This window comes from Canis aureus, chromosome 21 (genome assembly GCF_053574225.1).
Source record: "Canis aureus isolate CA01 chromosome 21, VMU_Caureus_v.1.0, whole genome shotgun sequence".
In the NCBI taxonomy this organism is placed as follows: Eukaryota; Metazoa; Chordata; class Mammalia; order Carnivora; family Canidae; genus Canis; species Canis aureus.
In genome coordinates, this window is record NC_135631.1 from 5,416,730 (window position 1) to 5,431,491 (window position 14,762).

At 47.0% G+C, this 14,762-nt stretch overlaps 1 protein-coding gene across 3 annotated transcripts in view; it reads right to left on the reverse strand.

The window, feature by feature from the left end:
* PC (pyruvate carboxylase) overlaps positions 1 to 14,762 on the reverse strand; it is a 100,461-nt gene that overhangs the window by 39,354 nt on the left and 46,345 nt on the right. Inside the window, exon 1 of one of the 3 annotated variants that reach the window (XM_077862565.1) lies at positions 10,516 to 10,671. The exons of 1 other annotated variant lie outside the window; for it this stretch is intronic. In XM_077862565.1, the coding sequence (XP_077718691.1) occupies positions 10,516 to 10,551 (36 nt within the window). In that variant the 5' untranslated portion in view covers positions 10,552 to 10,671. One more of the 3 variants, XM_077862564.1, reaches the window with a different exon arrangement.

Here is a 14,762-nt window from a genome sequence, read left to right on the forward strand (position 1 = left end):
GCAGAAGACAGAGGCCCTAAAAGGCAGAGACCAAAAGAAAGCAGCAGAAAAATGCAACTGGGAGGAAACAGCCTGTGCAAGGGAAAAAAGGCAAACACACATTAATATCCTCGGAGAAGTCAGGAAAGACTACAGTACCAGCAAATCAACAGGCAACTATGCACAGATTGTTAAAGGCCCATTCAGAGAGCAACCAGAGCTCTTGGAAATTAAAAATATAGAAACGGAAGCAGAAAGACAAACAGAAAATGGGCTTGAGATGAGAGCAAAAAGAATCAGAGGGCTGGTCCAAGCGCTCCATTGACAGGAGTCTCAGAAAGAGAGAACAGAAAAAAACAAAGGGGTTACAGTAAACTCAAGAAACTCCCTGCACAGGAACACGTTTCCACAGAAGGACACACCAAGAGCCAACAAGATGGATGAACCCCAGACCCACACCAGGCGTGTTGTGAAATTTCAGGTCCTATGAGTTTTCAGAAAAGGAGGAAAAGGGAGAAGGACAAAAAAATCAGACATCAGCAAGGTTTAGGATTTCTCAACAGCAACTCGGGAGGCCAGAAAAGTATAAAGCGATCCTTCAAAATTGCAAAGGGAAAACTATTTCAAACCTGAAACTCCATATCTAGCTGAACTATCAGTTATGTGTACAGGTGAAATAAAGACAGGGGCTGCCCAGCTGACCTCCCTGGCACTCGGCACTCCTTCTCAGGAAGCTACTGTAGACAAGCTCCACCAAAACAAGGCAGTGGACAGGCCAGAAATGCAGCAGGAACTACAATGAGAGGTGGCAGGAAGACCCCAGAGCATAGGCCACATAAGGAAAGGGGGCGTGCTGGGGAAGGCAAGGGCCAGACTGGAACCCCTCCGTGGACACCCCTGTCTCTAGGGGACCTGAAGGAAAGCAGTGGCAGCATTTCTACTGATGGGACCTATGGTGAGTCTGGCTGAACACAACTGTGAGGCAGGGAGGCAGCATGAATGACACCTTAGCCTGAGCCTTCCATTCCGGTGCACCAGCAGGGGAAGAAGCCAAACCTGCCCCACTCACAGGAGTTCTGCTATAGAGACATAAAGTTGCTCTGATGAGTGTAGAATATTCCTAAAAGCAGACTCGAGGCGCAGGTAACAGCAGGTGCCTCTGGAGAAAAGACGTGAGGAAAATGTCTATCTTTCACCGCTTACCCCTCTGACTCGACAACATGTGATTGATTATTCAAAATATGAAGTAAATACAATATATGACAAAGAGATCCACCCACTCTCAAGACCCCTCCCACAGGGAGTCGTCCCTGGCTCCCCACCCATGTCCCAGACATGGCCAGGGAAGGCTCTGGTGTCTTCCTGCTTCTCACTGAGCACTAGGTAGCTAGTGCTGGCTGAGGCTGGACCTCCAGTTCTTTTTTTTTTTTTTTTTTTTTGACCTCCAGTTCTTTTGTGGTCAGATCTCACTCATCACTCATCTTTGAACTTGCTCCAAGAGCTCTGCAGTGGGAGGGGGGGCGCTTTCATTTTCTGCTCATTGGATGCCAGGCTTCCTCTAGCTTGCTTAATTCACACCACAATCGCAAGGGATCACCCCTCACTATACTGATAAGAAAAATCAGCCTCAGGAGGACCCACAGGGAGAAGACAACTCAAAAATCACCAAACCTATCCAAATCCAGAACCCCGTTTTTCACAAGAGTATCCAGTTTGGTGCCTGATTCACAGTAGGGTTCCAGAACTTTTAAACTAAACCAAAATGCAAGTTGGGTTGGAATTTTGGAATTAAAATTTTCCAGGGGATCTTCCCATGCTCTGAGACCCAGAAAAAGAGGCAGAAGGTGCTCAGTGGCAGGTAGCACCTCCGCCCCCAGGACTGCCAGCATCAGCCATTACAAAACAGTAGGAGTTTCCTCAGGAAGTCACAGACTTAGCCTACTGGATTACCCCCTGGGGGACAGGTCTGTGTGGGTTGTTTTAAACACCTTTATTGAGGTTGAATTCACACACCAGACAGTTCACACACTGAAGTACAATTCAGTGGTGTTCAGTCAATGGAGCTGTGCGTCCATCACCAGAATCAATTCTAGAACATGTTCACATCCCTTAGCTGTCATCACCTCACCTCTCACTAAGTTCTCTATCTTTCTGGATTCGCATATTCTGGATGTTTTGTATAAAAGGAATACAAAGGTTCTTCATGTCTGGCTTTTTTTCCATTGGCACAAGGTATCCGAGGTTCTTCCATGTGGCAGCGACTGCCAAGTCCTATCCCACTATAGAGACAGACCATGTTTTACTCACCTGTTCATGAGCTGATGGACATCCGGGTTGTTCCCACATTTTGGCTGTTAGGAACAAGCTGCTATGAGCATGTCTGTGCAGGTTTTTGGGTGTACCTGTGTTTCATCTCTCAGCTAGGTACACATTGCTAGGTCCTGGTGACTCTATGTTTAACTGCTTGAGGGACTGCCAGACAGTTTTCCACAGCAGCGGCTCCATTTTATATCCCACCAGTTCCTCCACATCCTCACCAGCCTCTGCTACTGTCTTTCTTTTTAAGTAGCTGTCCTAGAGGGGACAAAGTTGTACCTCACTGTAGTTTTGATTTACATTTCCCTGATGGCTAATGATGTTGAACATATTTTCATGTGCTTACTGGCCATCTGTCTATCTTCTTTGGAAAAATGTCTATTCAGATCCCTTGTTGGTTTTTTTTTTTTTTTTTAAGTTTTTTTTCCCCACCATTTTTTGTTAAGATTTTATTTTTTATTTATTTTATTTATTTTTATTTTTTATTTTATTTATTTATATTTATTATATTTATTATTTATTTGTTTGTTTGTTTCTTTATTTATTTATCTGTAATGAGATACAGAGAGAGAGAAAGGCAGAAGACTTAGGCAGAGGAAGAAGCCGGCTCCAGGCAAGAAGCCCGATGTGAGACTTGATCCTGGAACTCCAGCATCATGCCCTTAGCCGAAGGCAGATGCTCAACTGCTGAACCACCCAGGCATCCCAAGGTTTAATTTATTAGAGAGAGAGAGAGAGAGAGAGAGAGAGAACTCGTGAGCACAAGTGGTATGGGGGCGTGGGGCAGACAGAGGTGGAGGGACAAGCAGACTCCCTGATAGACACAGGGCTCGATCCTATGACTCTGTCATGAAAAACAGGGACTCTGGATTTTTAAGGTGGATTATTTGTCTATTTTACTGTTGAGTTATAAGAATTCCTTAAATATTCTAGATAAAAGTTTTAGATAGAAGTTCCATATCAGATATAAGATTTGCAAAATTTTTCTCCCATTCTTTGCATTGCATTGCCTTTTTGCTTGACAGTGTCCTTAGCTGCTACAGAAGTTTTTAATATTGATGAAGTCTGATTGATCTATTTTTTATTTTATTGCTTGTGTTTTTGCTGTTGTAGCTAAGAAACCACTATCTACCCCAACATCACAAAGATTTATGATTATGTTTCCTTCTAAAAGTTTTATAGTTTTAGCTCTTGCATTCAGGTCTTTGATCCATTTTGATTTTTGTCTGTGGTGTAAGGTAGGTGTCCAATTTCATTCTTTGGCATGTAGACCTCTAGTTGTTCCAGCACCATTTGTTGAAAAGGCGATTCCTTCCCCATTAAACTGTCTTGGCACCCTTGTCAAAAATCAATTGACTGTAAGTGTGAGGATTTATTTCTGGACTCTCAATTCTATTCCATTGATCTATATGTCTGTCTTTATGCCAGCACCACACTGTCCTGATTACTGTAGCTTTGTACAAAGTTCTGAAATCAGAAAGTGTGAGTCCTCCGACTGTGTTCTTTTCCAAAATTATTTCGGCTGTCTGCTTCTCTTGCATTTCCATGGGGACTCTAGGATCATCTTGTCAGTTTCTGCAAATAAAGGCAGCTGAGATTGTGAGTGACCCTGCATTGCATCTGTGGATCATTTGGAGGGGTACTGCTATTTTAACAGTATTAAGTCTCCTGATCCATGAACATGGGGAATCCTTTTATTTAGGTATTCTTACATTTTTGTCAACAATGTTTTATGCTGTTATAGGTTTTATATTTCTTTCGTTAAATTTATTCATAAGAATTTTATTCTTCTTGATGCTATTCTATATGACACTATTTTCATTTTCAATTTGCTCACTGCTACTATATAGAAATACAATTGATTTTTGTATATTGATCTTATGTCCTGCAACCCTGCTGAACTCTTTTATTCATTTTAATGGGTTTTTAGTGGATTCCTTAGGTTTTCCTACACAAGATCATGTCAGCTGCAAATAAAGATACTTTTACTTATTTTTTTTCCACTCCATATGCTTTTCGTTTCATATCTCTCCTAATTGCCCCGATGAACAAATTTTAAACTGGTGACTGATGGGCAGGCTGGGAAACCGGGGCTCCAAAATGGCGGATCATCCCGCCAACCCTCTCCAAGATGGTGGACTTTCCCACCACTTTCACTGCGGCCTCCAGGTCACCACCAGGAAATTGAAATTTTCCACCCAGGAACTTCACAATTGGGAACTGTCCATCACGGGCTTCTCCCACCCCATAACCTCCATACCTTACCTAATATGGACACAAGCCTATGTCCTGCCTCAACCCGATAAAAGGACCCTGCCAACTCCCTCCCAGCGGGACCCCCCCCCCCCCAGTCGTGGAACCTCGCGGAGGGTGCTTGCAATAAAGTTCATCTCTTGGATCCACTTGCCTTGTAGCCTCTTTTCTTACCACCATCAACGGGAGCAACTTTACAGTGACTACTTTGGATTTGGAGGTAGTGCCGTCCCAAAAAATAGCAGCTGCTCTGACCCACAGGAGGCCAGAGCCCTCATTCCTCTGCTTGTCATGCCTGTTGAGTAGATGTCTCCACACAGATTTGGCCTTTAGGAGAGGCTTCCTGGTTGGTTAGGCTCTGCTCACCTCCCCACATCCCTCTAGCTCTGTGCCCAGGGAATCTGAGACCTGTGAAAGACTCCCTTTGCAGGCTGGTTTCCCGCATGCATGTTCAGCCACGGGGAGGCACAAGCAGGAGAGGAGGGTGGAGGAGAGCATGGGTGTATCTTCCTCACTCTCTATGGGGTTAGGTGCCAATACGGACTGGAGGTGTGTCCTGCCACTATGACAGTCCCTGCTGGGCACTCCTGCCTCCATGTTTCCAACCATCCCTGGAGTCTAGAGGAAACACTGTTTCCTCTCCCAACCTGGAAGTAATGGCTTCCTACTGCTGTCTGTCCTGAGTGCCTCGACTGCCCTGGTTCAGTGCCTGATTTGCTTTGCCTGATTAATTCAATTTCACAGAATCAGTGTGTGACCTCCACTATACCTGGCCAGCCCTTACCGCTCTTCTGTTAGATACCACCACCACCCCCAAAATACCCCTATGGGAGGACAGGTAGAACCTGGCTCACTAGAAAACTTGGTTCTCTGGGTAAACACTCACCAGAGTGTCCAACTATGAGTCAAGGAGACAGTGAGGAAAATCAAAGGCAAAGTGCTTCAATTCCTAGAGGGAAGAAAGTAAACAGCAACCCAGACAGGATACAACCGTGAGGCTGCTGCGCTTGCTCCCTCTGTTCTTGACCCCAGAAAAATACATCTCTGTGACCCCCTGATCTGACCTTTCACCCTCTGCTTTGGAATTTGAGCACAAAAACTGGACTAGAGGCTTTTCCAAGACAGAATTGTAGGCACTCGCTATTGTTGGCATCCTCATGACCAAAACACATGGCAAAGTGTCAGAACCATTGATAATACCTGGGCTTGCTACTGGGTGCCAGCCACTGCATTAAGTGCTTCACATCATTCCATTTAATCATCCAAAACCTTGTCTGGCAGGTGTTATGGCCCCAGCTTTGTAAGTAAGGAAACAGAAAATCAGGATAAATAGCTTAGCCATGGCTTCCAAGCCCAAAGGCACCCATACCCCAGTCTGCCTGTCACCCCAAACTGTGCCTCACTCAGGGCACTAATTCCCAGGGGCCTCCTGTGGCTCCCATCCCAGCTAGGTTATTAGTTACCACTCTCTCCCTTTCCTGCTTATCAATCTCCAACTATTTTTCCAAACCATCACACTCGCCCCAGCCATACCTGGGCATTCCATCACTGTGTGAAGAGCCTCCTCCCCCCTCTACCTGGATCAGCGTCACACTTGTGTCACCCTCTCTATCACAGCCTTCCCTTGCAGGCTAACTGTGCTCCGTCACAGTGGTGGGAGCCTGACTGAGTACGCAGCTGATTGGAGCAGACAGAACCTTCCCCTAGGATGTTCTGGAACTCGGCAGAAGTGACCAGAGGCTCCCAGTGGCCTTTACCCTGCTGTGCACGCCCTGGGAAGGGAGAGCATGGTGTCTGCCAGGAACTCTGGCAGCTCCAACCCTTCACCTACTGAGCAGGTTCTGATTCGCCGAGACTCACACTTATGCTCTCCTGATAGCAGGGGATATGCTCATTTGAATATACTTTCTCTGGGGATCCCTGGGTGGCTCAGTGGTTTGGCATTGCCTTTAGCCCAGGGTGTTATCCTGGGGTCCCGGGATCGAGTCCCACATCGGGCTCCCTGCATGGAGCCTGTTTCTCCATCTGCCTGTGTCTCTGCTTCTCTCTCTGTCTCTGTGTCTCTCATAAATAAATAGATAAAATCTTTAAAAAAAAAATGAATATACTTTCTCCTCAGTGTTGAGAAATTAGATTGAGAATTCCCTGGGAAGAAAAACACATCCTAGCTAAGAACTTCAGCCTTCATGAGGGACAGGCTTTCAGGACCTAAGATAGTAAGTGAATTACCAAAGTCCCAGGCAACAGACTGCCTTTCTTATCTTCTTAGTCCCAAATCAAAGGGACATCCCAACCCACTCCAGGAAGTCTCCTCAGGGCCACCCACCCTGCATCTGAGGGAAGAGGTCATATGTTATAATAGTTATGAAAACAATAATTAATTACAGCTGTATGTGTCTGTATAGTGCCAGACCGCTGGACGAGGTCATCTCCTAACACTTAGGAGGTGAGTATTGTTTCATTTGACAGTTTTATTGAGCTGTTAATCTATGTACTGTAATTACATTCAACAACAATATACCTCTGGCTCTCTGCCATTTATAAGGTACTTTAAGAGATACTCTCAGGGATCCCTGGGTGTTCAGCAGTTTAGCACCTGCCTTCAGCCCAGGATGTGGTCCTGGAGTCCCGGGATCGAGTCCCGAGTTGGGATCCCCGCATGGAGCCTGCTTCTGTCTCTGTCACTCTCTCTGCCTCTCTCTTTGTCTCTCTCTCTCTCTCGAATAAATAAATACAATTTTAAAAAAGAGAGAGAAAGATACTGTCATTTGCTACTAACAGCAACCTTGCCTCAAAGGAAGGGCAGGCATTACCTCAATTTTACAGACAAGGAAAATGGAGCTTTTTCCAGGCCCATCTGCTGACCCCCATCACTTCTTGAACTCCTTGCTGCTGCCTGACATCACAGTGTTCTTTCAAGCAGCTCACTGTGTCAACAGTCCCAGGAGTTGGGGCTTTGGAAGGATAAAGGGGAAAGCAGCCAGACCCTTTTGCTCCCCCTCCCCCGCCCCGCCACTGTGAGGTCAGGCAGGAGAAGCTTTGATGAAGTGGAGGTGGGGGCCAGATGCTGCTGTAATTCCATGGAAAGGGCAAAGTCTTTGAGTCAGAAAAGTTAGGTTCAAATTCTAGCTTTGCCACGGGCTCGTCAAATGACCTTGGGGATCACTCTGCCTCTCTGCACTTGTGTGATATAGTGATAACAGAATTATTAAATTTGATTTTCCTCCCTGGTTCCTGGAACAGAGCTCCTAAAACCCTCTGAATTTATTGAGTGGTAGGAGAGAAGGGAGCAACTTTTCTTATTCATAATAAGCCCTTTTCAACCACACCTGACTTTATGCTAAAGTAGTGATGCTTGGTGGGCTCCTAGATGGCTTCAGGGTGAGGCTGCTTGCCAGAGGAACCAACCACATGAGTAGAATGATGGAACTTCCAGCTTCACTTCCACTTGGAGGGATGAGGGACCAGAGATTGAGTTAATCACCAATGGCCAATGATTTGATCAACTGTGCCTACATAATGGAACCTGCATAAAAACACCAAACAGTGAGGCTCAGGGAGCTTCCAGGATGGTGAACACATCCACATGCCAAGAGGATGGTGCACCCCAATCCATGGGGACAGAAGCTCCTACACTCAGAACTCTTCCAGACATCACCTATGTATTTCTTAATCTGGCTGTCTATCTGTATCCTTTACAATAAGCTGGTAATAGTAAAGAAAGTAGTTTTCTGAGTTCTGCGAACAGTTCTAAAAAATTATCAAACCTGAGGAGAGGATTACGGTCATTTCCAATTTATAGCTGGGTGGTCAGAGGTCCAGAAGGCCAAGTTTTATGTAGTGTCCCCTGTCTTGTGGGACTGAGCCCTTCACCCATGGGGTCTGCACTAACTCTGGGTAGTGTCAGAACTGAATTGAATTGAGGGATACCCTTTGGCGTCTGCAGAGAACTGAAGAATTGGTTTGTGTGAGGGGAAAAACCCACATATTTGGTGTCAGAGGTATTATGAATAAAAAACAGTTTGGCACCTGTTAATCCATCAATGAAACAGCCTGATCCCCCAGCACAGATGGCTGACAATTTAGCAACCTGCCACATGAGAAACCTCAGATTGACCCTCTTTGGTTTCGTAAACTAGAAGCCATAGTATGTATTCCAAGGACTAGGATTAGATTTCACACAATTGGAGCCATCAAATGTCTATTGAGAACCTATAGCCCATAAGAAACACTTGAGGGACAGAGGATCACGTAACAAATGCAGGGCCTCTCCCTTCGTTAAACTTTGTCTGGTAAGGAGACAAGACTACCACACTTGAAATGTAAGGGATATTAAACAGCCAGCATAGCAAAGGAACCACTTGGGGGAAAAGGGAAATTGGAGAAGGGTAAAGCAGCTGAGAAGAGCTACATAAGTGGCATGGAGGGAACCACCCCAGAGGCCTCAGCAGAGGTGGGCGGCACCTGGCCCACAAGACATCAGCACCCGCTTGCTTGGTGTGGACCAGTGGCGGAGGGAAGAACAGGGAGATAGCCTCTTCCTGTGAGCATGGTCTTGCCTGATTAGAGTCAGGGTTGGGTGACACCAAGTAGATGCTGATCAGGTGAGAAGGCTGGTATGGAACCAAAAAAAGATGAAACTGGAGAGATTTAGTGAAATGACAGGCAGAGAAAGTGTTCATTCATTGATTCATTCATTCACTCAATAGTGACAGCCTTTGCAACATGCCAGGTATTGTTAGGCACTGGAGATAACAGCCGAACAAGAGAGAAGAGGTCCCTGCCTTCAGGAAATTTGCTGCTTCCTTCTAGTCAGGAGCAGACCAAGTCCGCAAATGAGATCATTCCAGATCCAGCCCTTCAGATTAGTAAGCACCGATGGTCCTCTTGCTTTGACTTCTTCCTGATGACAGGTCTCCCTCTGAGTCACCCAACAGGAAAGAAAGTCTAGAAGCCACACCCTTCCATCCCTGGTCCAGAACACCAGGAGAAAAGGCACATTTCTTACCAACTTCTGCAAATGTTGTTAAGCAAAGGGAGATGTAGGTCCTCCTTCTCACCTGTTCCTTGAAACACACACACACACACACGCACACACACACACACAGAGTTACTCCCTTCTTGAATCTTTATCCCATGACCTGGAGAATCTAGCCTGCTGCAGTAAGAGATAACCAGGAGCCATCTGGTGCCCTTAGTTTCTCCTCCACCCGAACCAAGGGAAAGGTTTTCTTCTAAGCAAAAGTTTTGTCCCTTTACACCTGTGCAACAGGTTCTGCTCAAATGCCAGAGATTCGTTCTCCTGAAAACTGGGTAGTTTCGTGCTTTCCCTTCACTGTTCTCTAGGACATAATCATAAACTCACCTCCTGAAGAGATCTGATCTTGGCCCTTCTACTTCCCAGATTCCTAAAGGAGAGCCAGGCCTCCCTGTTCTGCAGCTCCAGAGCATCAAGGCCCATTCTGGCCAAGGAACTGGAGCACAGCACATGTGGGCTCCCGAGCCCTGGCCTGGTGCTGTTCTCAGAGCAGACCCTTCCCCTGACCACTTGCTGCATCACCATTTCCACAAGGGGCCCTAGTCAAGGGAACCACATGGCCTTTCCCCCAACTTCATCACCACATAAAGGCACTCTGGCCCAGAGCTCTGGACCCATGGCACATCTTCCTCTGTCCCCAAGGTCTCAGGCAGAATCCATTTTCATTGTCATGTAGGGTTTGTCCACTTTGAGCTCCTTCGTCAAATACCTATACCTGACCAGAGCTGTCCCCACAGGCCTGTGAGCAATGATCCAGCACACTCGTCCCCTGGATTCCTGTTTCCAATGACTGTTCCCAGAGTCCCTCTGCCATCTTCTTAAGTAAAAATAGACTGCCAAGCTCCAAAGGAAGAGAAACAATAACTACACTGCATACACACCCCCACCCAGGACAGTACCTGGGACTGTTGAGAGGTGGGTCCTCTTACCGTGGCAGTTGGTCTGCAGAGTCCCAGAGAGGCCATGGTGTTCCTGGTACCAGAATACCCAAATCTAGGCCCTCTGCCCGCTTCTTGTTTATAACTGACTTTCTAGATTAAGCCTCTGTCAATGACTTTCTAAACTATCCCCTCCCTACAGCTCAGAGGAGAGAGAGCTGCTTGTGAGCCAATCTCTGGCTCAGGAATAGACCTTGAACAGCTTGTTTGAGGGAAGGGAAAAAAACAAAACCAGGTCAGGGGTGAGCTTGGAGAGGACGGTCAGAACTACTGCCTACAGGTTAGCAGGAAGGATTAAAGGGCAATGGTGTTTGGCTTTTACAAAGGAAAGAGGGACAGGGACAGGAGAGCCAACCAGGTGAGAGAGCTTCTGGCCTAAGGAAAGGAGCAGAGGCTTTGACAGAAGAAAAAATGAGGACTCTGAGGTCCTACTTCTCCTCCTGCTGAGACCTCAATAAGTCTCAGGTTGTCCCCTTGAGATCTGGAGATATCCTGGTCCTTTCTGCCCTGGGGCCAGGAGACAGGCTTCCTCACAAGGGCACATGGTACCTAGTGGCTCTTGTGAGCACTTGGCCTGGTCTGACTTCATTAGCAAGGTTTTTAAATGCTTAAATATAATATTAAACCCACTCAGATCAGGGCACCTGGGTGGTTCAGTGGTTGAGCATCTGCTTTTGGCTCAGGTCATCATCCCAAAGTCCTGGGATCGAGTCCTGTATCAGGCTCCCCACAGGAAGCCTGCTTCTCCCCCTGCCTATGTCTCTGCCTTTTTCTGTGTGTCTCTCATGAATAAAGAAATAAAATCTTAAAAAAAAAAAAAAAAAAAACACTCAGATCAATACATTGAACATAGTGTTATCCCAGAGACCACTCTAGTCCAGAACAGGGATAGAGTGCCTACCCCCTGTATGCCACCCCGCTATCACCAAAATAAAAACCAGCAGTGGCTTAGCTCGGATAAGAGTGCTTGGAGGAAGCACAGTCAATAACTCACTATTCTATCTTTGCTTAGCTTCCTGAACCCAAGATTAATTAGTCAGAGATGCCTTCCCTGCTTCTGAGTGCTCAATCCTAGACCAGGCAGGTGGCATCCAGAGAAGTGGGAAGGATGATCCTGCTAATGAAATGTGGGCAGCACGCCTGACCTGGGAAGAGGTTCTAAGTCAGGTGGAAGTCTGAATGTCAGGAGTCTCTGGGAGACCCACAAGTTAAATGCAAACTCAGCATGGGAGGGAACCTGCTTACTCCTCTTGGATCCAGGCCCTCACCCTGCACAGGTACTCTGTTCCCCCTTTGCCTACAGCTTTCTCCAGAGCTGACAACAAGCAGCTTTCTTTATTTTTTTTTAAAGATTTTATTTATTTATTCATGAGAGACACACACACACACAGAGAGAGGCAGAGACACAGGCAGAGAAGTAGGCTCCACACAGGGAGCCTGATGCAGGACTTGATCCTAGGTCTCCAGGATCACACCCTGGACCGAAGGCAGCGCTAAACCGCTGAGCCACCTGGGCTGCCCCAACAAGCAGCTTTCTGCCTCCCCTCTAGTCCATCAAGGAAGGGGGCTAACCTCTAATAAACCCTGACAAAGGCAGGCAGCTGCAGATCCCCGAGGTGGCCAGTGACACTCCAGAAGGGCCCTGCCCAGGAACAGTAAGAGTAAGAGAGGGTCTGCTGGAATGCCGAAGTAGGAAACCACAGAGGCTCCCTGCATACAATGCTCTGACTTCTGAGCTGAGGAGGGCCTTGTCCTCCCCCTGGCATCAGGTCAAGCACCCAGGATGGCTATCCCAGCTGAAGGTAGAACAGTGCCACATCCACCTTGAGACTGGCTACCTAGCTGATGGGCCTGCTGAGAGGGTGAGCCAGAGGGAGCAGCTGGCTTCAGGCTGGCACACAGGCCTCAGTCTCATCCAGGGGCAGGGCCAAGAGCAAGATTGGTCTGAGGGACATTTCTTAGAGATCTTAGTCCAGCACTTGCACACACCTTACCTCAATCTCCCTACACCACAGGGATGAAGACAGAATAGGAACATTTACCCCCCTGACAAAGGGGAGCAGAGACCCTCCTAACATAAGTGCAGAAACAGGTCCTACGACTAGACAGTTGGAGACTACCTGGGGAAAGGCAGAAACTCTTGGTGAGTGGCCGAAATCAGGAAAGATAGGACTGCCTTCACCAAATACTTAGTATGCTGGCAACACGGGTTACAGAGTGGGGGTGACACTTGCTGCTCATGAGGACGAGTGAGCATGAGAGAAGAACAGGGCTTTGCTGTGAGATGCACCTGGGGTGGGTCGTAGCTCTGTTCTGTGTGTGTGACCCTGGGCAGGTCCCTTAACCTCCAAGTTTCATTTTGGTCATTGGTAAATGGAGATTGACAACCCATACCTTGTAGAGTTATTTGTGGGGGGTCAATGGATCTGATTACTATGAACAGGCAGCTTCAACTTCCAACTGTTCCCAATTTTTCTCATAAAAGTAGAACCTTCTTTATGAGAGAATAGGGTAGATGAGAAGGAGAAATATATCCTAACATTCTACTGTTTCTCCAACTTTTGTTAAATCTCCCAGCATTGAGGAACTCAAAAGAAGCACGAGGGTAAGGGGAAAAATTAGTAATGGAACCGGCCCCGTTAGATGATTAGGTACATGCCCTCCTTTCTCTGTAAGCTCCTGGACATTCACAGGCATCACAGAGGTGCCATGAAATCTAGTACCTGTCTCCCCATAGCATCCAGGTCAAGACAAGATCAAGGAAGCAAGTAACCTAGCTTTGAGTGGGGATAGTCCCAGGGGCAGTGTTCTGAGAGCTGAGAGGACCCAGGCCGCCCTAGGTTTGGTCGGAGGGGGTCGGGGAGAACTTCCAGTGGTACTGGAACACTTTTCATGGGCCCCAACTGCCTCTGCGCATGCTTCATTTCTAGCACACAGAGATCAGGCCAAAGACCAGGAACCTTTAGAACAGGTGTCTACTCATCCAGATTAGAAGCTGCCTGAGAATGGGGCAGCCTGGGTGGCTCAGCGGTTCAGCACCGCCTTCAGCCCAGGGCGTGACCCTGGAGACCTGGGATCAAGTCCCATGTCTGTCTCCCTGCATGGAGCCTGCTTCTCCCTCTGCCTGTGTCTCTGCCTCTGTGTGTGTGTGTGTGTGTCTCTCATGGATAAATAAATAAAAATCTTAAAAAAAAAAAAAAAAAAAAAGAAGCTGCCTGAGCTTTGGCCCAGGTCTTCCGAAGCTCTGCCTGCAGTAGACACTTCACAGGCTATAACCAGACCGCAGCAGGGATACCATCACTGCCAGCAGCAGCACCTTGTTTTCCGTTTCGCACAGTGCAGCCTGCCCAGCTGTCTCTAAGGCAGTGGGGATGCAGAATGATGGAGGGAGAGGGGTGGTCCTTGCCCTCAAGGCACTCAGGGTCAGGGAAGACTAAACACATATAGAAATGAAATGAATTGCTCAGCAGTGACTACAGTAAACAATACCACACTGTATATTTGAAAGTTGCTAAGGGAGTAGATCTTCAAAGTTCTCATCACAAGAAAAACAAATACATATATAAAAAAAAAAGAAAAACAAATATATACCTGTGTGGTGATGGATATTAACTAGACAATGTGATTGTATCACAATACATACACAGTGAATCATTGCCTTTTATACTTGAAAGTAATAATGTCAATTATACATCAATAAAAAAAGGAAAGGGGCGCCTGGGTGGCTCAGTTGGCTAAGCATCTGCCTTTGGCTCAGGTCATGATCCTGCAGTCCTAGGATCAAGCCTGGGTTGGGCTCCCTACTCAATAGAGAGTCTGCTTCTCCCTCTCCCTCTGCTCCTCCCCCTGCTTGTGTTCTCTCTCTTGCTCACTCTCTCTCTGTCAAATAAATAAATAAATAAATAAACCTTAAAAAAAATAAATCAAGGGGGAAAAAATGCCAAATGAAGTGTGGTGGATACTATCAGATAGAAATATGTAGATAGGATGATGGCCTAAGCGGCAGGTGTCAGCTCTAAGCTAATGGTAGGCAAAGGGGGAATCGAGGACCCAGAAGAGTATCACAGGAGGGAGCCTGAAAGATGAGAAGAGGGACAGGTGGTCTGGAGGGAAAGGAGGAAGGGCAGGCATTCAGGAAGAGGGAGCAGTGTGATAGGGACACCACCTGGCTTTGCGTGTTCACAGCCATGCACAGCTTGGCATGGCTGGGCAGCAGGTGCCAGAACAAGGCTGGGGAG